Source organism: Camelina sativa, chromosome 9, assembly GCF_030686135.1.
Source record: "Camelina sativa cultivar CO46 ecotype springtype chromosome 9, ASM3068613v1".
Taxonomy (NCBI): Eukaryota; Viridiplantae; Streptophyta; class Magnoliopsida; order Brassicales; family Brassicaceae; genus Camelina; species Camelina sativa.
The window spans coordinates 33445323-33468856 of record NC_141888.1 but is presented as its reverse complement, the minus strand read 5'-3'; the positions used below and the strand labels follow the sequence as shown (position 1 = coordinate 33468856).

The window sequence follows — 23534 nt, the reverse complement described above, 5'->3', positions numbered from 1 at the left end:
ACAACAAAAAGAAAGCTAGATGATGGAAAATCAAGACAGGTGGGCCAGTTATTGTTTCTAAGGCTCTTTACTCCATAGCTCCAGGCTCCAGCTTTTGCCTGCACCACAAACAAGTTACACTACTTCTCCCATCATTTTTAAGGTAAGTACCCTCCATTCATCAGATGCTTTTTAAACAGACTCATAATAGCTTTTAATTAATCTGTCTTATCACGCAGTGTCAGTTTGGGGAGAGTTACACTTGCAGGAGCTAATCAAAATCTTGATAAGATAAGTCATTAAATATATAGCTACGCCAATTTTTTCCTAGTTACATATCTAATTGATACTTCTTGTTTTTGTTTTGCAGGAAGTGACAAAATTAAGCAAGTGGCTTTTTTTTTTTTTCTTTTTGCAGATTTTGCCTCCACCACAAACAAGTACACTTCATCTGCCAGAATTCAAGGTAAATACCCTTCACCCATCAGAGATCATCATCACTTTAGATCGAACTCATAATAGCTTAGTCAATCTGCTTTATCATTTGAACCACTCATCGCTCCAATAAGTGAGACTGTGACTTTTTGGTTCTTGTTGTTGCTGCTTGTGCTTTGATTCTGGTGTTTTTGGTTTTGTTGTTCAGATGGGAGTTATTAGGGATGATTTGGCATTATGGACACAGCTACAATGGAATACAGACGACAAAAGAAAAATCAGTGGAAAACAGTTGTTGTGATTTTACTTATGGACATTATCAGCTTACAAGCGGTAGACTCGACAAAGGCATCGGAGATAGTGAAATTGAAAGCAGCAGACTCGAAAAACTAGTGTTAAGTCAATTGCTCCTTCTACACTCTATATCAACACTTCAACAGCAAAGAAAAGTCAATTGCTCCTTTTAACACTTGGTTTCTGGTTGATACAGAAGATATGTGAAATGCTTTTGGCTTCGTCAAATCCAGTCACCAGGTTGAGTCCAAGCCAAAACTGTGTTGCTGGAGCAGTGCCTATTGACGTTGTTTCATCTTACCCTTCTCCGGGATCAGCAGCCAATCACAAGCTGAGAATGAGATGGACTCCTGAGTCTTTTGTAAAGTCGGTGATCAAACTTGGAAAGGCCTGAAAGTGAGTTTTTAGATTTATGAGATATGAGTATGCCCTTATAAGTCAATATGGACAGCAGCTTACAAGCAACAGCATCCAACATTCTCATATTTGGAGTTCTTACAGATTCAACGACCACAACAGACTTAGTGATCTTAGTTAACTTACAAACGAGAATAAAAAAAAGCAGCTGGCTTTACGCAACCCTGCTGAATTTAAGCGGAGAGTTAGTTTAGTTACGCTAACCAAAACAGTCTTCTTAACCCTAATGACAGCCACTAGAGTGACCATGATCTTGCCAGACTCGAATCATAATCCACCTTTTGAGCATTTTCCTTTGGAATTAGATATATTATTGCTACCTACAGCTTTCAAAGAATGAACTTGATATATGAAAATCTGACAGCCAATCAGCTCATATGCGATTCAAACCAGCTAAAGATTTGGTCAGACTGCAAGCTCGTCATCTCATGGTATGCATATGCAAGATTCAGTTCTTCATCAACAGGAGTAATCAAACTTTGTTCCAGTGATATCTTGTTCCCGCTGAGAGCTTGTTTCCACGGTGTTCTCCGTCCATCACGTTTCATGTATCCCTTCTCATCAACAAATCCCTTGTCTTGAAATAACTTAAACAGTGTAGCCGAGACATCTGAACCAAGACCAGGAATCCTACCCGCCAAGAAATAGGAGAAAGCGGCAAATCCAAGCATTCAATCTCTGCAGCATCAATGCCTTCCATCCTTAGACCTTCTAAAAACTCCCTAATCTTTTGTTGTCTGTAGACATCTTTAGGCATGTGCACAAAAAGAGTCGGAGGATACTGTCTACTGATACTAATCTGATCAAAGACTCCTTCCGCAATCATAAGCACGATACTACTAAACCGCAAATGTGTAGCAAGAGCAGAGACAAAGTAGCCACCAGATGAAGCTCCTAACGCAACAAGAGGAAGCCTTTGAAGCTTGTGCTTATCCACCCACGATTTAATAATGTTTTCAACAATGGTTTTTTCCTTCCCTAAAGTCCAGCATTTCCCAGCACTAGATACAGTCAAAACAGCAAACTTCTTAGCTAAAGCAAACCGGACAAGAAACCTCTCTTCTGGTAGACCAGTACAGTCAGTGCAATCTGAAGATTTGTCCCAAAAGTCAGAAGCTTTCCTATGGCAACCATGAGCGATAAACAGAACTGCCTTTGGCGAATTTTTTGGTATCTTCCATATCAGTTGAGTCCCGTTCTGAATCTCTACGGTTGGATGAGATTCCAAATCGGGATTGACATTGTTTGATATATGTCTCGGTAGTTCCAATTCAAGCTCCGAGGTTTGATTCTTCTTGCCACTAAAACAAAACAACAGAACCACGACCAGTGAGATCCCAACAACGAAGAATACAACTCCGAATTGATTGATTCGAGATCCATGCCACGATCTCCCTTTGTCAGCACGCTTAGACATCACTGCAGAGATCAAACTGAAACAATGAGAACAATCACAATTTGTAATCCTCACTTCGTCGGAGAATCACATTCTTGCTTAATCCAACAACAAAGATAAGTCTATAACAGATCAAGCACAACAAATCAAAGGGCTAAGACTGAAGAAATCAAAACTAGCGAAATAATATAAAACACTTACCGAATGAGAAGAGACGAATCTTTCAAAAACCCTAATTTCCACTTTATTCCGACCACGACCGGTAAGGTTCCGAGAGAACTCCCTATGCGGTGGTGGACGACGACTTTAATAAGTTTAAACTCCGTTCCGTTTTCTTACGATTGTTTGTTATTCTGTGAATGACACTCTGAATGAAAAGCGTTCCGTTTTTCATTTTGTTACTCACAGTTCCGGCCGTTTTAACGAAGCAAGAATTTTAAAAATGTAACCGTCAATTGCATCTAATATAATAATGACACTGTAGCGATGCTAGAACTATATAAAATTTAAGTTTTGGTAGGTTACAAATATTCGTTCCCCTATTCTATAAAATAATCCAATTTAAAAATTTTAGAAGTCTAAACAAAAATAGTGAGGATAATCAATACTAGTATATATATATATATATTCGGTTGTTGGTAAATGATCAAGACCGGTCGGTATTAGCCTTAAGTGTGTGTTTTAGGTGTCAAAATGTAAGTGTGTTGTGTGTAGTAGTTGAGTAAAGTTAATAATGAAGAGTTTGCATCCTAGCTAAATTAGCTTTACGATTATTGTGGAGTTGATTTACAATTTTTTTTTGTCGACGTGTTGAATGTTTCCGTAAAAATACTACGAGTCTACGAAGCGGCCATGTTGGTGGTAACCATTAAGAAGACTAGTACAAAAATGAACATCTTGATCCTCAACTTTGTACCACAATTTTTAGAATATAGAAATCCTTGCGAGTGTACTAGATCATTGCTAAGACCAAAGTACGGCGAAAATATTTCACTTTAAAACTTTAAGCGACTTTTTCTTATAACATATACGTAAAAGTATGGGGAAAAAAAGGTTGTGAACTGTAAAGATAAGGTAAGGTTTTGAAACCGATTTTTTAACTATGCATGTAAAAATTGATGTAATTTCCTAAATCTATCAACTTGCGTGACGAACATTGGCAATCGCACTATCGATACATGCAGAAACGACAAAACGCATGTTGTCTTTGAAATATTTAAATTGTACAACTTTCTACATTGAAATGAAATCATATGATTTATTATTTTATTTTTTGTTAAAGAATCATATGATTTATGTTATACAAACAAGCTGACACAAATTTTATATTTTTAGACTTCGATCTAATTCTGGCCAGAATATAGTTTTCTGAAGCATGAAGATTTTCTCATATCGATAACTACAAACATGCAGCAATCATATATTATAGTGAATTTGAAATGGTGTGTTGAATTAATATAGGAAATTATAAATTTTCAACGATCGATGAGAATACGTATGGTTCTAATGTTCTATCTAAAAATATGTTTGACGTCAAAAAACTGTCCAACTCAACACATGTTCAATCAATTTTTTGAATCAGGACTATATATATTATTAAAGGGAAACCACCTCAAAGAGTTATACGATCCAATAATCTTTTTACCTTAGTTGAATGTTAAAAATACATACGGTTGCATATTCATCAGTTGCCTTCCAATCTTCCATCTACACTTCCTATAATATTACAATATGACTTACAAGTGGTATTCATCTAATATTCTAATCATCTCCCAACCATTCACAATCATGAACAAGAAAACACAAAATAAATTAATAGTATTAAAGTCGTCATCATCATACAATTCACACACCTATAGGCACAACAACAAAAGCACGATAACACTCAAATTCTATGAGCGCATCCTGTTTTTTTTTTTTTTTTTTTTTTTTTTTGTGTTAAAAAATAGTTTAGGGGTCGTTTAGAGTAGAGTTGTTTTTTTTTTTTTTTTCCAATGTAACTAGGGGTAAATAAATTATAGTTTTTTCGTTTGTCGGCAAACTTCTTATTTCAGTAGGCGAAGAATAATAATATACTACTAGTATATCTTGTAACAAAAGGTAGAGTACAAACAATTATAATGACGACCAATAATACTATAAGTTTGTCGAAGTGGTCCATAGATATACTAAAGATATCCCTAAATTAATTTAGTTAACACCTTAACAGTATGGCTGGCTAAAGTTAAACCCCAAAAAAATTCTGTTAACTAGCCATTGTCATAAGGGAAAAATGTCATAAAATACATGAACTCACTCATTTAGGCCATTTTAATCATCAACTTCATCACAGGCCATTTTAAACATGAAATTGCATTGACTTTCTGTTTTAAACATGAGCTTGTGTTGACCAGGACCAAAGAGACATGTCGTTAACTTGGCAAACGGAGCAACTAACTGGGGTTAAAATGTCGTTAACTCTCTCTGTTAAGTCTTACACGACATCGTTTGTCGCTAAATGAAATCGAAAAAACAAAAACCCAATCCCCAATTTCCCCAAAAATCCCTAATTCTCAAAACAAAATCCCTAATTCTCGACATTGTTTTCTCTTCTTAAGTTTGATTTTTTCATCTGCATATCGAAAACTCTCATCTCCATATTATCCTACAAACATGAGTTGCAATTCTGGGCAATCGCTCGGTGAAAACAGAGGCCGCGGGTGCCATGGGTTCCCCTCCAAGTGTCATTGCGGCTTAGATGTCGTACTTTACACATCGAACATGCAGGCAAACCCAGGAAGACCTTTCTTCCGCTGTCCAAAGAAAGGAGATGTAAGTGGTTGCATTGTTTTGATTTAGTGTTTTTCAAGGTTTGAGTTTTGTTTTTGTGTTTCAGGACCACTTGTTTAAATGGGTTGAAGAAGGTGTATATGAGGAGGTTGTAGATGCTTTACCAAAATTCTCCATCATTGACAAAGAGATTGAAGATTTGAAAGCCCAGATCGAAGAATTAGGGATTTTTGGAGAAATTGGGGATTGAGAATTAGGGATTTTTGGGGAAATTGGGGATTGGGTTTTTGTTTTCTCGATTTCATTTAGCGACAAACGATGTCGTGTAAGACTTAACAGAGAGAGTTAACGACATCTTAACCCCAGTTAGTTGCTCCGTTTGCCAAGTTAACGACATGTCTCTTTGGTCCTGGTCAACACAAGCTCATGTTTAAAACAGAAAGTCAATGCAATTTCATGTTTAAAATGGCCTGTGATGAAGTTGATAATTAAAATGGCCTGTGATGAAGTTGATGATTAAAATGGCCTAAATAAGTGAGTTCATGTATTTTATGACATTTTTCCCATTGTCATAATGGAGGAGAAGTGAGAACAACAACTTAATGGACGGTGTGATCTCCAGGAATAGCGCACCATTAAATTCCATGTGGGCTCCCACACTGGAACCCTTCTCTCTCTCTCTCTGCTATGTGTCGGTGTGTGTGACTCCACAAAATACAAAATACTCTTAGAGATGGACATTTCTGTAATTTTCTGTAGCTATTACTACCAAATTTCCCAATTTATCGGTATATAATAAATACTGCATAACAGTTTCCATAATTCGTTTTACTTAATCATCTCACCTTTATTAATTACGTTATACTAGCTAGTAATTTACTTTTTATTGTTTATGTATGTATGTGAGCTAAATTCCCGCGGAGTTGAACGCGGCATTGGTTTTGGCTTTTTACATATATATATATATATATATATATATATATATATATTTAAAAAATAGTATCATTTATTACAAAGAATATAAATTTAATTCATATTGACAAACTCGTGACTTGGGAGATAGAATAATATTTCACTTTTTTTTACGAAAATATATATTATGGATTTATTTGGTTAACATAAAAATTTATTATTATTATTGTTCCCTTTGGCTTCTTTGAATGAATGAATGAATGTTGTTGTTTTTTTTTTATTATTCCCATCGTACAGATCACAAAAACCCAAAGACACCAGTCTGAGTCTCTCTCTCTCTCGCTCGCTCGTCGTCGTCGTCGAGCTTCGTTTCTCCACTGATTGTTTATCCAAAATTCTGGACTCACGTTTGCTTTTTTTTGATCGATCGCATCTTCTCGATCCATGTTGTGTGTTTTGATTTAAGTGAGAGTGGAGAGATCTGGAACTGGAAGAACAGAGTTGTGAGTTGTGTGACAGTCTTAGTAGTACTGTTTTGGGGGATTTGATGGAAGTGAAGAGAAAGTAGTGAGGTGAGGGAATTAATGAAGTTTTACATATCGGCGACGGGGATTAAGAAGGTTACGATATCGAATCCAGGCGTCGGATTCGGAAAAGGAGGATGCTCGCCGGCGTCGAGGAGATTCTCTGGTCGGACGTTGTTACTGTTGCTCCTTCTCCTCGCCCTCGTCCTCCCTTTTATCTTCGTCAGGTTCGCGTTTCTCGTCCTCGAATCCGCCTCCGTTTGCGATTCTCCTCTCGGTACCCCTTTTTTTTTTATTTCTCTCCTCTTTTTTTTGTTTTCTTCATTCTTTCAAATTAGTAGAAATTCTGGATTCAGATAGCTGCAAATGTGTGAATTCAGATTGATTGGTTTCAATTAGGATAAATCTTCTTTCTTCGTATTGAATGCTATGTGCTTTCTTTTTTTCGTATGGTATGGTAATTTAATAATACTTTATTACTTTTCGTTTGACTCTTGTATTCATTCACAGATTGCATGGGACTAAGACTTCTCCGTGGGGGCGACACATCTCTGGTAACCTTTTTTTTATATATACTATAGTACTATATACTAGTAGTGCCTAGTATTAATAATTTTGTTACATTATTCAAATTTACTAAACGTCTTTCTTCATAGTAGTAAAATTCTTATGTCGGCAAATATTGTTTATATTAAGATATATATTCATGTGATGATTTTGGTTTAGCTAGTCTTATAATCATTTCACTTTTTTAAAATGGATGGGAAACAAGAGAAAAAATATTCAACACTTGCCAATTTGTCATAGTGCTGCTGTGTTATTTATTAAAGGGGAAGAAGATATGATTGTTGTAATGTATGGGAACCCCCACAAAAATTTAAGTCTTTGCCAGCTATTTTACGTTAGTGTTGCTGGTGTCGTATAGTGAGTGATGAGATTGTTGAGCTTGCCTCTTGGACCTCTGGGTAGGGTAAATTATGTAAAAAAACCCTCATCAATCATCATTATCTATGTCATTGTCTAGGATCAGGAACAGAGATAGATGTACGTAGTCTCTAAGGGTGAAATTTTGCTGGTTTCTGATTTGTGGATTGTGATTTTGCTCTAGTTTTCTATCCATGCAATTACTTTTTCGTGTATCAATTTACTTTGATAGTATATATATTTATTTATATAGGATGATTTTGATAGATCGATTTGTTATTATTCGCGTTTTGATCTGATGTCAACATGTGAGCTTTGTCGGAAACGAGCCCACAAAGTGGTTTCTTATCAAACTATTATTTACCTTTTTTTACTTTATCTAGAATATAGCATGCCCAAGATAGTGTAATTATAGGAGCTAAGGGAGCTTAGGTTTTTTTAGTCGAGTTTGTTAAAAAAAAAAAAACAAAAATCTTCGTATGGATTACTATAGATGCCAGAACCAATGTAGTAAAGTTAAGTTAGATGTAGGAGTTTCAACTTTCCCCACTCAGGTTTTCTTTTCTGAGAGGACACGTGGCAGTTTTTTTGCTGCCACCAGAAAGTGCATAGCCACTTGGTTTCATTCTCCTTTATACGTAGCAACAAACAGGAACAAAGAGAAACGAGACAGACGGATAATTCCAATAGATCACTTAGGCTTTGAATGGAAAGACAGAAAAAAGGCTTTTGTATTTGCAGTTTTGTTGTTTTGTGTCATGAGTTGATGTAAAGACACTATGACAGCTTTTTTAGTTAGTAACAACTCACACGGCAAGAAATTGCGTGTAATTTGCTTCTTTCAGAAAATCGGGGAAGAGTTGACACGAGCGCTAGTGGAAGAGACAGATCAGGACGTTAATGGAAGAGTTACAAAGGGCTCATTGGACTCATTCGATGACCTTGTCAAGGAGATGACGTTAAAACGCCGTGATATAAAGGCGTTTGCTTCCGTGACTAAGAAGATGGTATGTCTTTAAACAATTTTTGGTCATTACTCTAGTATTAAGTTTGGTGCAGGGTGAGATTATTTACCTTAAGATATGATCCAATGGGTTTTTGTTGGAGCTACTCTGTGAGGATGCCATTATCTTGTCCTTTACTAACCAACTAAGATGCATTATTGAAATTGAGATTATTGGTGTTTAAATTAAGCACAAAGAAATGGTAGTTTTAAGATCTTTTTATGGTATCAAACGTTCAATAAGCACTTAAAGCATACAGACATAAATCTTCTTGTGTTGAGAAGACAAAAGCTTATTCTCACTCATGTCAAGCATATTCTTCTCTGGTCCTTCTATAGTTCTATTATATGTGACATTTTGTTCTCTTTAATATTCAGCTGTTGCAGATGGAACGTAAAGTGCAATCAGCTAAACATCATGAGTTAGTGTACTGGCATTTAGCCTCTCACGGTATTCCCAAAAGCCTCCATTCCCTTTCCCTGAGATTAACTGAAGAGTACTCTGTAAACGCCATGGCTCGAACGCGTTTGCCTCCACCTGAATCCGTTTCTCGTCTGACCGACCCTTCTTTTCACCATGTTGTCATCTTGACTGACAATGTTCTCGCTGCTTCCGTCGTCATATCTTCTACAGTAGAGAACGCTGTGAATCCTGATAAGTTCGTCTTCCATATCGTTACCGACAAGAAAACCTATACCCCTATGCACGCTTGGTTTGCTATGAACTCTGCTTCATCACCGGTTGTTGAAGTAAAGGGACTTCATCAGTATGATTGGCCTCAAGAAGTGAACTTGAGAGTTAGAGAGATGCTAGACATTCACCGCATGATTTGGAGACGGCATTATCAAAATTTGAAAGACTCTGATTTTAGTTTCGTGGAGGGTACTCATGAGCAGTCCTTGCAAGCTCTAAATCCGAGCTGCCTCGCCCTTTTGAATCATCTTCGTATCTACATTCCCAAGGTAAATTTTTAATACCACACTCAACTCTTCTCTGAGCTATATATATATATCATTTTGAAAGCCTCTTTCGTTTGGACCGCACAGCTTTTTCCAGATCTCAACAAGGTAGTCTTGTTGGATGATGATGTAGTAGTACAACGCGACCTTTCGTCATTGTGGGAAAAGGATCTCAACGGTAAAGTTGTCGGTGCGGTTGTTGACTCGTGGTGCGGAGACAACTGTTGTCCGGGAAGAACTTACAAGGACTACTTCAACTTCTCACATCCTCTGATTTCATCAAACTTAGTTCAAGACGACTGCGCTTGGCTTTCTGGTATGAATGTCTTTGATCTAAAAGCCTGGAGACAAACCAATATCACAGAAGCTTACTCTACATGGTTAAGACTCGTGAGTATATTAATAGATAGATATCGATCTCATTTCTTCGTTATATTATCAGCACTCCAACTAGTTTCTGATTCAATTTAACTGCAGAGTGTTAGCTCAGGGTTACAATTATGGCAACCAGGAGCCTTACCACCTACGCTACTTGCTTTCAAAGGACTCACACAGTCTCTTGACCCATCATGGCATGTTGCTGGACTAGGATCTCGATACTTAAAATCCCCTAAAGAGATTCTGAAATCTGCTGCCGTTTTACATTTTAGCGGTCCAGCAAAGCCGTGGCTAGAGATCAGTAACCCTGAGGTACGATCTCTTTGGTATAGATACGTAAATTCCTCCGACATCTTCATTAGAAAATGCAAAATCATGAACTGAGAAAGAGAAAAAAAAAAAACAGATTAGAAACAAATAAAAGAAAAGAGAACAAAAAAAAACTGAGTGATAAAGCCAATAATACTTGCGGCTGTACGTATGAGAGAACGGAGGGAAGAAGGTTTAAGCCTTCAGCCTCTGCTCATATTTTCTCTCATGTCCATATACTAAACAGTAATTTAGAGGAAGGAAGGACATTATATTAGACTTTTAAGCATATCTCTAGCTTTTTCTTCATTATCTCTCAAACTAGTATAGCAAAGATGTATTTTTGTTTTAATTATTATAGCTACACATATTGTAATAATTCATCACATAATAGATGTTTGTAAGTTTGTATTCTTTGTAACCCATAAGTTATCTATGGACATATTTGTATCATTTTATCAATATTTATAATTTTTACTAGTCTCTATCCGAAGCTGTTTCTATATGTAAAGGTGATTGAACTATGTTAATTGATAGGCTTAGGCGTCTAGTTATTTATGAACAAACATATGAAATTTACGATAACGATACCGTTCGGTGCTTCCAGATTCATGAATTTTGGTTGGATATTTTATGTCAATCTTAGTTGTGTATTTCGATTATTGACAACTACTCAACTTGTGGTACGGTATGCCGTAACGGGTTTTATAACTTTTGGATTGACATATTGTTGTAACTAGGCCAATAAAAACAAGAGTTCTGGTATTCCCATTTATTATTAGAACTGTTAAATTCGGGCTTACTGTGGACTTCCACTTAATAATTTATCCAACTACTGACGTGGGATATATTACACTAACAAGAACCTATATGAATAAGAAGTTGCATTATAGGATATAATGAACTCTCTAGTCTCTCTCTCGTTTTGATGGGGAAGAAACAAATGTTCATGTTCTGGTTTACACGAGTTGAAGAGGAGTTTGGTCTTGGGCGGAGAATTGCTGATTCGGTTCAAGAAGGTTCACCGGAATATAGTTTCGATTATAGTGATGCGACTGATGTGAAGACACACCGGATTCGTAAATAGTCGTCCCTTGTATCACACTCGATTCATGCTGATCCGGATTCAATCTGGCGCCTTCGGCTATCTGTTAAACCCAAAATTCAAATGTTTGCTTGTGATATTAATTAGTTACACAACAGAGACTGAGATTCGGAACAGAACGTGGCTAACCTTAGCTCGCAGGTACATGTTATCATGTTGCAACTCCATTTCCTACATGGTTTATGGGAAAACTCAAAACCCTCAGAAAGACGGATTGAAAGATCTATTACTTGGAAAGTAAGAAACGTTGTTTACCCTCTTTTGCATATACTCTATCTCTGCCACTAACATGTCGTTCTGCAAAATTTCACAAAAGAGTGAGAAAACAGTTTAAAATAAGAGAGAGAGAGAGCCTCACGTAGGTTTCACCTTTTTGGATCGGACTCGGCTGATTCCTTTTTCAAGCCGTCCTTCGAGATTCTTGAGTTCCTTGAAGTTCAAGGAACCAAGTGATTCCCCAACGATATGCCTTCAGTTTATAAACATAAACATTATGAAATAAAAACCTCTAAAGAAAATTACAAACGAACTTTTGCAACGAAAAAAAAACTCTAAAGAAAATTACAAACGAACTTTTGCAGCGGACCAAATTAAGTAAGTGATTATTTTGAAACAGTTCCATGTCGAACATGCAAGCAATTCAAATAAACCAAACTAAAAGATAAAAGATGTGTATATATAATTTTGAAAAGAAAACAGATTTCAATAATGATTAGTTAATACTACAATATTCATTTTTTCTATCTTTGTACCTTAATTTGATTATTTATGAAGTCAAGCCCAAAATTTATATGAATTGAAACGCAACTAAAATAAAGAAAAAAAACTGATTCCAGTTAGAATTTCTTCTTGAACAAATCGAAACGCTCATCGTATATTATTACAGTAGAGTGTTCTAGAAACAAGAAAATAACCAAATTAGAAAGTGGAAACCTCATGAAAAGTTAATGAGTTACCTGTTTGAATTCTGAATGTCCCGAATCTGCCTCCGAAGCTTAGAGGCTTCTTGCTGATAATACTTCAGAATGCCATGCATACAAAACATATATATCAAATTAACCTGCTTCAATGCACTTCACCACTACTTGATCATTAATTAATGAAAACAAGGAAAAAAAGAGGATAAAACTACCTGAGTATTAGCTTCGGTTACGGAAGGAGGGTTGACAGCATCAGAACAAGCTTTCTTGTACCTTTCAATTGTACCCCTCACACTAAAAAGATACAATCATATATTTAATTTAACAAATATATACTTTTAATATATTGGTTAGTGTAGGAAGGAGAGACTCTTGATTATAGTCTTACAATTATTTTTATTTTTTTCCAGGCCAAAAACCTTAAAATTGACGAGAAAGGAATGTGATGGCTTTGGAGTTTGGACCAGTTTCTGACTAGTACGAGGAGAAAATTTCAATTCTTACACATAGTCCAAGACTCCCAGGTAAAACTACATCACTAATTAAACAATGAAATTAATTAATGTAAGTAAGGATATATTCTACTACTTACTATGGTTTTAAATTGGTTATTAGGGTTTGATGAGGAATCTAGAACAAGTTTCATGCATATTATATGATTCAATGTCATCAAAATATATAGTATAACTGTATATTTTTCTGATTAGAACAACAAATAATGGAGCACAGAATGGCAGAGATTCCTATTGGCTAGTACCCTTTTAATTTCCGACACTTCTCTGAGTTTCTCCTCTCATATTAATATCCAATGTGACACAGTCACACACACACACACACGTATACTGTATATATATATATATATATATATATATATATATATATATATATTGTAAAACTGTCTGTATTTTAGTTACATTATTATTTGCATAATATTACATTTGATGACTAATTCGAGTGTTCATCTGTGTGTTTTTACTGTCAGAACTTTGAAGGACTTTTTCAACTATCATCATTTTTAGAATGGAAAACCAAACCTAAGACTGCATATAGATTATTATACCTAATGTCGCGGCCCTTAAACTACAACGTTGGTTAAATTAAATTAAAAATGTAAAGTATATATAATGTTGTTGTGTAGAAATAATACAATTTGAAAATCCAAATGTGCACCCAAAGATAGGATTATCAATCACATATAAGACCAACTCAAAAATATTAAATGATTGAAGGGATCCTAGCTAGTGACAACTCATACTATTAGCCATTAGGTTTTGTCCCAAGTTTCACTAGACAGAGGGTTACATAAGTCTTGATTATTTCCATATACGTTAATTCGTGTCGTAAACCCAACTGATGAAACCCTACTTATAATTGAAGAAAGAAATTTGATGGGTCGTCGTCGTCAAAATTTGAGTATCGTATAGAAAGAAGCTGACATGACAGCTTTATCTCTTCTTGTTCATTTGCCTATATACAAACACACACACATATATACACATGTGTATATGTGGGAGAGTTTTAAATGAGAGAGAGAATGATAACTCTAGCTAGCTAGCTATATATGAAGATATTAATTTAAAAAAACAAGTGTAAATCCAGGATTGTAATATAACATAAACCCTAATCTTGACTCTCAAACTCCACTTCCACATCATTTTAAACTGAGATTATTTTAGTAAATCAAGAAGTTAAGAAAGATCAAGAAAGTGCAAGAGAAGCGTACCTGTTGTTGGCGTACTCGTAGAGACGGCCACGAGTGGAGAAGATAACGAGAGCAACCTCGGCATCACACAAGACAGAGAGCTCATAAGCTTTCTTGAGAAGACCATTGCGTCGTTTGCAGAAGGTTACTTGACGATTTGTCGTGTTCTCTATCCTCTTTATCTCGATCTTTCCTCTCCCTATCTTCTTGCTATTATCTGCTTCGTGACTACTTCCTCCTTCCTCCATTGATCCTCCTATCATATCACCTAATTAATGAATCAAAACACGCACCTACATATATAAAGAGAGAGAGAGAGAGAGAAGGCTAATTAATCTTTGATGATACATCTCTTTGCAGATCAAGAATAACCAAGAAATAGATCAAGAATATGGGATCAAGTTGTGAAAAAGGAAAAAAAAAAACATTGATAAAAGAAATTTGGGTTAGAAAATCTACTTCATCTATATATAATGATAAATTCTCTATGCTATAAATCTGTAACCAAGAAAGATATATACCAAGCCCTTGAATAGGTAACACAAGAATCAGAGATTCAAATGAGAAAGAAAGAAATTGTGATTATAAATCTTTTAGTTTTAGGGTTAATCTATACTACATATATTACCGTACCTGAGTTGTCAAGATTATGATAGATCAGCAAAAAAAAAGGAGACGGTGGGTGGTAATGGAGAAACTGTTCCTGAAGACTGAAGAGATACTATATATTTTTATTATTATTTTACCTCAGTACCACTTAACTGCTGCTTCTGCTTTTCTAATTATGTTGTTCTTGAAAAATATCTCTTTTTGTAATTTTCTGTTTTGGTTTATGAGTTTCATTTGAAGGAATATTATCTTTGAAGGTATTAAAGAGTTAAGACCCTACTTGCTGAAAACAGAAGATGAGTAGTTTTCTTCTTTGAGCTGAAATATATTTATACACCAAATGTAAGAAAAAAAAAAGAAAAAAAAAAAGAATAGACCCAATAATAATATCTAACAGTTGTCTACATATATATACTCAACAAAGCTAGAAACTCACACTTTTTTATTCTCTATACATGCATATAAATAGATATAGTATCTATAAGTGAGATGTGTATTTTTTTTCTTTTTACAGAAATTGAAGAGAAATTATATAATGTACAGTAATTGGTTAATAATACTAGTAAGAAAGAAAAGAGAGAGAGAGAGAGGAGAGGAGTAGGTGGAGGACATTGAAGGAGGACCATCCAATTTTTTTCATGGGAAGAGGAAAAAAGAGAGGGATGGGGGCTCTGTTTTCTCATCAGAACCATCTTTTGGAAACTCCCTCATTTTTGGTAATCTTTCTCACCTTTTCTCTCTTCCTTTTTTACCCTTCTGCGTTACCCATTAAGATGCTCCTCCTATAATATATAGCTCTCTATATCTATCTATATACAATATGTGTTTTGATTGATAACAATCAGATTCAAATTTCTAGAATGGGGTATATTTTATATAAGCCAAACCAAACCAAGTCTAATCGAAGCCAACTTGGAGATAATATGATATCAGTTTAAAAGGTATTCTTTTAGTGTTGAGCAAGATTTTCTTGATAAGTAAACTTTAATAATGATCATGAAGAGTTATGTTAACGAACTCTCTTTTGCAAGATTACTTGAGAGGATAACCCTGAAATAACATAAAATCAAGTGTTACTTAAAAGGAACAAAAAAAAATTGTTGCAACCTTTCAAGGAATTTTCTAGAAATCGTTTTTTAAACCAAAGTTAATGGTAAGGGAATTTAAACGCAATATACAAATGTCCCCGATGGATTGGAATCTCAAATGAACAAAATTGTAAAATATTAATAAAACAAGAATTTAAAATTATTCATGAAAAAGTCGAAGCCAAGATAGACACATAGAGACGTAGGTGCGGTGTATAATATTGGAGAAATGATGATGACAGGGACTTGCATGTGAAACTTGCCTCAACTTCTCCTAGTACCTGAATCCTTTATGGGAAATAGGCGTATTAACAACTTGTTTATTGTGCTTTTCATCCTTCTTCTTTTTTATTCTTTTTATTTGAGCCCCCTGTGAACATTTTGGATTTCTTAGTCTTGCACCCTCTTAGTTTTACATTCCACCAAAAAATCCAGACCAATGAAATCATATTAGTCTTTTCTTTTTTGCCGTGGGTCATCGAGTGACAACAACGTTGATTAGACATATAATTTCAATTCGGAGTATCTGGACATCGCTCATGATTCAAAAAATTTGAACATAACCGTCAATTTCAAACGATTTTTCCTAAAAAAATAAACTTAGTGTACGTAGTATTAGTTTGACAAAAAAAAAAAAAAAAGTGTACGTAGTATTAAACTACAATTTAACCGATTATTCTATATTTTAAGGTTAATTTTAAGAGATTAATTTCAGGAGGAGAAGAGTCATATGTGAAACTAAAGAATTTGACAAAGATATTACTATGTCTATGGGTGGTTAATCTTCTCGCACATATGAGAAAGACTAACCTACTAGAATACGTAACTAATCTTCCGTGTGTCCATATATATGTAGAAACATTGAATCTTGAATATGAGTTTATCCCATTTATTGAGATTATATAATTTGCAAGGTTTGCGGTGTAAACACTTGTTTCTTAGTCAATAAGTACTTGTAATGACATGCAATGCTAAAGTTAAACTTGTGAATTAGAATTGCACCATTTCTTTATTGAGAACTTAATTGATCATATATATGTATACTAGGATCGGACCCACGCTACAGCACGGGGAATATTCATTAATACGTAATTTGATTTATAGTAGAAATTGGAATACGTAAAATATTGTAGAAGATTTTATTTGTAAAAACACACACTCATAACATATATTTTGACGGACCAACCAGTAAAACATTTTTTCGTATAAAAATACACATTTATAATAATACGCATTTACAATATATATTTGACGAACCAATTTGTAAAAGATTGTATTCTTAAAAAATACACAATCACAATGTATATTTTTACGGAACAACCCATAAAACATTGCATTCTTAAAAATATGTACTTATAAAATTACACGCTCATAGTATATATTTTGATGGACCAATCAAAAAAATATTGCATTCGTAAAAATATATATTTGTAAGAAATACACACTCATAGTGTATATTTTAACGGAACAACCCACTAAAAGATTGTATTCATAAAAATATGAATTTGCAAAATATACACAATCACAATATATTTTGACGGACCAACCCGTAAAAGATCGCATTCATAAAAATATCAATCCTAACCATCCAACCTTATGATTGTGAGTTTTGCAAACCAATTATCCGATTCATAAAAATTATCCGATTCTTGATCATTGCCACAGTCTCATGTTTCTTCTCATCTTCTTCAAAATCTTTTCTAGCCTTTATTACGATAGCATTGGCAGTCTCTCTCATGTCTTGCAAGCTGTTCTGGAGTGAAACTTTTTCTTCACCCCGAGCCGCCTCCATTCTTCTAGTGTCGAGTCCTAAAACTCAAAATGCAGCCGCATAAATATGTCCAAATCTTCCCTTATGCTGACCACCTGTGAAACTTCCCTTTGCTGACTTTCAATAGTCGCCGCCTGAGATCCTTTTGATGCCTGAGATCCTTTTGATGCCTGAGATACTTTTGATGCAGACGGTTTCTGATTCTCTTTCTTTTGGCATGAACTGAATAAGGTTGGAGGAGCTTCAGGGCATAGAGTAAGGGCTGACCAGTCCAATGCTGGCTCTTTTAGAGTCTTCTCCTTCTCCTTCTTCACTGGGTTCTTCACTGGGATGATTGACGACGTTTTACCATTTCTAGCTTTTATCTTAGGAGCTTCTACTTCCCATACACCTTAAGCACGTTTCGTAGTTGTAAGTCGGTTTTGTTTGTCTAAGTCAGCTTTCTTTATCTTCTCCAACAATTCAGCCTTATCCTTCTTCCTCATACACTATCTATACACTTTTATAGAAATCCTATATGTATATATTAGATTTGCTAGATTTGATTAATTTTTGAAAAATAATGTTGTTGAGAAGTAAATTTGTAAGGATATTATAGATACTGTAAATCCTTATAACATAGGATTATAATACAGCAGAAATTTTAATCAAAAAAATATATCAATTTATATTTTTGGATCAGTTTTTAATAATGTAGTGTTATTACATATATTTGGTCATTGTTTGTTCTCAAAGTAATATTACAAAGCCTATATAGATTATGTAATCCAAGTGAGGTAATTTTATTTTACTTTAAATGATTTCATAAACAGTTTAGTTTTCAAAGTTTAATATGAATAATATAAAATATTATGATTAATAAGTGATTGCCACTGAAATACTGTTTTGTTTTTTTATAGGCAAAACGTGTAGAAGATAGATAATGTGTCATGCTTGGCAAAAAATTTGATACATATTCCATTTTTACGTATTGATTTCATTTGTTTTGTATATGATGTTGAGTCAAATAAATCCATTTCAGCTGGAATTCATGTTTGCCAATTCGTTGTTGCAACTTGCAAGGACACATAGAACTTCGATCTGCCAAAAAATCAAGGTAATTTTTATTTTTATTCAAATATATATGATTTATATAAGTAATAAAATGGTGGGCACAAAGTTAAAATGCAAAACAAAGAAATATTTTTTCCATCTCTAAGAACATATTATCATGATCATGAATCTCATGCATTTATCAAGAGAAATTATATACATTGATAAGAAGACAAAAAAAAAGTCATCTTAAATATTTGTTATCATATTAAACTTGAAAAGTTAATTAAAAAAAAGAACAAAAAAATAATCAGGCAAAAAAAAGGAAAGCATAAATCTTGAGCATGTCAATCATAATTGATATGTTTGCGTTGTTTAGGATTAGCTGCACAACAGATTACATGATTAGTATACTCACAAACAAATGACATAAAATATGAATGTTCTTATAACAAAAAAAAAATAAACAAAACGTTTTTGTTTTGCTTGATAATGAGATGTTTTATACAAAAGCTCTCATAAGAAACAATGGAGATGTGTGATATTTTGTTTGCTAATAAGATGATATATATAGAGGTCATACACATTTAAGTTAGTTTGGATTTCGAATCAAAAATATATCTGTGAGCAAGCCATATTTATTATATTTATTATCATTGGCTATAATTAATAAACAAATTAAATTAGAATATATGTGTAATATTCTTTATTAAATTGTTCAAATTAAGCATTTCTTCCATATGTAGTAATTGGAATTTATAAGCATAGTTTTGTTTAGGAAATTCCTAAAATTTGAAATAAATGATGATTTGGTAATATAAAATTTGATTATTGTTTCCATAAATATCTCAAATTGTATAACTAAAATAAATATGTTTTTATTATATATACAATTTTAACTTTAATAGCTTGATTTTTATGGTAACAACATGAAACAATTTCCATAAATATTGACTAATTATTGTTTTCTAAAATTAATTCATTTTATAAAAATTAGTTATTGCTTTTTGATTTTCAGGTTTATATCTATACCCAACAAATGATTCGATTTCTAAGTATACAAATGTTTAATTTCGAATTTATTTTAATTTTGACCCGACCCAAATTCAGTTTTGTACTTCTTTTTTACTAATATAGAGATATACGTCAAGTCCATCTTATTTTCGATTTTCTCAGTGTGGTAGATCACATTGCGGCATGTATATGGATACTTAAACCTTTTTTAGGTTATATTTTGGGGAGATATAGAAATCAACATAGAAGAAAAGAAATTATGAGCCGACAACTTATCGAGGGGACAAGAAAGTAAGGAATTTCTACAAATGGTGACTAATCAAACGTATAGTCATAATCATCCACAACCCTTTTAAGTTTTTACACATTCCACATTAACTACTTGTTTACGAATAGAAACTCTCTTTGCTCCATAACTCCCTGCCTTTCCTAGTACTAGTAAAACTGCATTTTATTTATTCACATAATGCATGATTAATAGGTTAAAACTTATCTTTAATTGTGGTAAGTCATTTCAAACTTTTGGAATTACTCGTGTTTTGCTTGATCTTTGTGCGAACAAAATTATGGTAATTACGTACCTCCACGGCTCCACCAGCTAATCTCTCTAGTTTTGTTTCTATTAGATGCAAGTTACAATCATTTACAAGTAATACTTACTACCTAACGGGTGATAGGTTCCAAATATAACAGTGTGTGGACAAAAAAAAAGGTTAGCGGATTTGGATCAGCTCATTAAGGCTTTTAAATTTGTCAAAAGAAGTGTAAATGCAACACTCACTAATAATCTCATAGGAAAAACATAGCTTACAAAACCACACAATTATAGATGCAAAACATTCCAGGGATGGCTAACCAATTAGAAGGTTATTTTATTTACCTCTTAAACTTCTAGAATTGTCATTTCCTAATTTGCTGGCCTGCAAAGAAATCTTTCCCGCCGTAATTTAAGCCACCTTGCACTGGCAACTTGGGGATTTTATGGTTCTTCATTGAACATTCCTCTACAGATGACGCTACCCGCTTATTTGTTGTTCCATTAACGTTTATATAAGTAGATGACTTGGACCCATAGAAGGACACTTGTTGTTGCTCAACGGAATTGATGTGCCAGAACAAGAGCTCTGAAATGAACTTTGAGGCCAAGGAGCCTGTGACCGTCTAGTAGAATCCGGGCAGGAGAAAGGCAATCCGAAAGGTGGTTTTCTAGCATCAGCTGGTATGAGACCAATATCCACATTGTTGTAAATAGATGGAAACGGTAGTTGTTGCTGGCTGAATGCGAAACTGTTTGGTTCCCCTAAACCATATCCATAGAAGCTGAGATCCTTATCAGACAATGGAAAAGACGCGAGTGAGCAACATGAATTCATGATTGTGGGAGGAAACCCTGAATTAGGAACAACATCTGTTCTTGATTGAGAAGCCAAGCTGACATGTGGTTCACAAGACAGAGGAAAGGGATCCTTTGAAATATCATGTAGCAAAGCTTGGCTCCAACTCTTATCCAGTGTTGTGGTTGAATAATTTTCTGAAACTTCAAGTGTTGTCCTACGCCATAGCAAGCTCTGGTGAGTATGGCTCCCAAGAGAGGAGTAAACTGTAGAAGCATCCGGTGCAATGATCCTCTCGCCTGTTCTAACCGTACCTGAGTAACTTGTTCCGAGAGAAACATCTTTACCCATCAGCCGCATTGTTGCTTGTGAGTTTTGTAGATACAAACCATCACGCTTTGAAATCACATTTCTGTTGTCTAGGTTCTGATTCAGACCATTCTGCTTCCACATATCGATTGCATGGCTCCTCGGATTGACTCCAGAAACCAATGAGTGTACAGTGTGACCGCACTCTTTATCATCAGGGTTTGTGAAATACGCTTTCTCTGTAAAGGTCTCATCAAGGCCTAGCCTAGCAGGAAAGTACTTGTGGCGTTTCTCGTTATGCACTGCACTGTCTTTGGCAAGTGCTGGCTCAGTTGAATGCTTCTTTTCAATGGAAAAGCCCACTACATTTCCAAGCAAAAGATCTTCTTCTGTAGATGCAGATGTAGAGGAACCAGTACATAAACCAGACCGATCAAAACTTCTACAACTCTCTCCAGTTGCATCAACTAGGCCACCTTGTAAATTTAGAGGGAACCCTAAGATCGCCTCTCCCACATGCCTTTGTCTGTTATATAAAACTGAATTTTGCATCCATTCAACTAGAAGTGGATCAAACGGTGATTGGTAAGGCAATGTTCCGTAATGCATATCAGCTGAAGCAGGTTTTGGTGAAAAAGCAGAACAACTTCTGTACGGACTATCACTCGAAGTAGAGATAAACGACTGAATAGGTTGAACCAAATGTCCCTCTCTCTCCAAATCCAATGCATCCTTTACTCTTTCCTGTGAACTAAGATGTAGTCCAAGAAAAGAAGACAAGTCAGATTTTGGTTGAGCATGACTTGATTGTCTTTCTGAAACCGCAGGCTGATGAAACTTGACTTGTTGCCTAGATTTTAGATGCATAACACTAACAGCACTGGTCTGATCATCTGACATAGGCTTCGCTTGCTTGTTATCTACAGATGACTGATCCTCAGAAGAAGAGAGAGTCAACCTATTCATTTCCAAGCAGCAGATTTCCAAAGAGGCAGCAATTTCCTTCAATTGAGAAGGACTTCCACATTGATCAGAAAACCAAACATGATGATGCCTCTCACACCGAGTTTTCGACTTATCAGGACTAGTCACAAAACTAACTTTTCGTTTAGCCTTAAAAATTGCAGGAAACTGAAACTCAGGATCATGATCTATACTGACTGATCCGGCTTCCTTGCTACTGAAAGATAGAACACGAGAGCTTTCTTCAATCCCAAGACTGCATATCCCAACTCCATCCATTTTCTCTGGAGCTTCTTCTTTGTTATTATCATCATCAACCTGAATGCACACCAACTCACTAGTGTTAGTTTACATGTGGATACGGTCACATAACTTAGTAAAAAGAGCTAAATTAATACAAAGCCAAAGTCACATAGAGAAGCTCGAATTAGTAAATTTCTCTCAGTTTAATCATAACACCATCTGTAATTAGCCTAACAGATTAAAAAGTTAAAATTATAATGACATATTATGATTAACCTTATTAGCAAAATTCCGATCACCGGAATCTTTGGACTTGTTGCTTTGAATCGTCTTTTTCGTCTGCACCACAAGATCTTCTCTCGCTCTCTTTCTCTTTGAACCGATTAAGACGTCGTCGGAATCATCATCTCTGAGCGGTAACTGAATCTTCGGCGCCGCCGCGCAAATCTCGACGATGGAGCGCTTCTTACACGGTTTAGACTTAGCATTGGCCTTACGACAAGAGATAGGATCGGTCGCAACCGGAGGAGATTTCGTAAGAAGCGAGGCTAGCTCATGAGACCACCACCGGAACTTGGAAACGGTGATGGGAGGAAGAAGAGAATGAATAAGATCACCGGTGATATCTCCGGAGAAGGGCCAACATTTTCGTACTTGAACACTCCTTACGTTACGCGTGTACTCTCTACGATTACCCCCATAATCAACAAATACATATAATAAATTCACAAAAAAAAAAAAACGCAAAGCTATATAATAGACCAAAATATTAGACACGCACCTGATGGAGAATCCTCGGTGTTCAACCTCCATGGAATCATACAAAGTCTTGCAAAGAGAACGACCAACCAGAGGAGATGATGATGAGTGAGAAAAGATGTTTCAGAGTTTCCCGCTTCTAGAGTCTCTCTCTCTCTATATTAATGGCGCTTTTACGTGTATTTATTCTTTTGCAGCTTTTTATGAATGAACAATTCAATTTTTTATATATATATAATAAATTAATGGAGCTGAAAGCGATGGAGGAGACGGCAGCTGAACCAAAAAAAGCTGATTTCAGAGTCTAACCATTAGATTTAGGCCTTCCCCCTCACGCCGCTTGCTTGCCTTCTGATTCTGCTACTAGTACTAACCTCCCCCTACT

The 23534-nt window shown here is 35.0% G+C and overlaps 2 protein-coding genes, 2 long non-coding RNA genes and 2 pseudogenes across 12 annotated transcripts; 3 read left to right on the top strand and 3 right to left on the bottom strand.

The window, feature by feature from the left end:
• Nucleotides 1-363: 363 nt before the first annotated feature.
• LOC109126309 (uncharacterized) lies at nt 364-1238 on the top strand. The gene is made up of 2 exons (XR_002033414.2): nt 364-808; nt 905-1238. It is a non-coding gene; the product is annotated as an uncharacterized LOC109126309 (long non-coding RNA).
• Nucleotides 1164-2863, bottom strand: LOC104712566 (uncharacterized; annotated as a pseudogene). Its single transcript, XR_015565231.1, has 2 exons — nt 2723-2863; nt 1164-2544 (listed from the first exon to the last, which is right to left on the bottom strand). The product of XR_015565231.1 is annotated as an uncharacterized LOC104712566 (transcript).
• Nucleotides 2864-6219: 3356 nt separating this feature from the next.
• On the top strand, nt 6220-10787 carry LOC104712565 (putative galacturonosyltransferase 15). Of its 2 annotated transcripts, none has more exons than XM_010429491.3 (6): nt 6220-7003; nt 7237-7280; nt 8496-8657; nt 9032-9616; nt 9701-10003; nt 10091-10787. In XM_010429491.3, the coding sequence occupies exons 1-6, from the start codon at nt 6787-6789 to the stop codon at nt 10373-10375; spliced, it is 1596 nt and encodes a 531-aa protein (XP_010427793.1). In that variant the 5' UTR covers nt 6220-6786; the 3' UTR covers nt 10376-10787. The 2 variants fall into 2 exon arrangements, with proteins under 2 accessions (XP_010427793.1, XP_019084949.1); XM_019229404.2 differs by having other exon boundaries at nt 6299-6953.
• A 258-nt stretch (nt 10788-11045) lies between these two features.
• On the bottom strand, nt 11046-15276 carry LOC104712563 (agamous-like MADS-box protein AGL1). 6 transcript variants are annotated; one of them, XM_010429486.3, is made up of 8 exons: nt 14661-15276; nt 14049-14320; nt 12538-12619; nt 12362-12423; nt 11775-11874; nt 11661-11702; nt 11535-11576; nt 11046-11448 (listed from the first exon to the last, which is right to left on the bottom strand). In XM_010429486.3, the coding sequence occupies exons 2-8, from the start codon at nt 14288-14290 to the stop codon at nt 11260-11262; spliced, it is 759 nt and encodes a 252-aa protein (XP_010427788.1). In that variant the 5' UTR covers nt 14291-14320; nt 14661-15276; the 3' UTR covers nt 11046-11259. The 6 variants fall into 6 exon arrangements, with proteins under 6 accessions (XP_010427788.1, XP_087323050.1, XP_087323049.1 ...); XM_087466924.1 differs by having other exon boundaries at nt 14049-14283; nt 14661-15072; XM_087466923.1 differs by having other exon boundaries at nt 14774-15015.
• On the top strand, nt 15081-23132 carry LOC147939110 (uncharacterized). The gene is made up of 2 exons (XR_015566739.1): nt 15081-15352; nt 18517-23132. It is a non-coding gene; the product is annotated as an uncharacterized LOC147939110 (long non-coding RNA).
• Nucleotides 20291-23321, bottom strand: LOC104712562 (uncharacterized; annotated as a pseudogene). Its single transcript, XR_015566738.1, has 3 exons — nt 23172-23321; nt 22667-23075; nt 20291-22465 (listed from the first exon to the last, which is right to left on the bottom strand). The product of XR_015566738.1 is annotated as an uncharacterized LOC104712562 (transcript).
• Nucleotides 23322-23534: the final 213 nt, after the last annotated feature.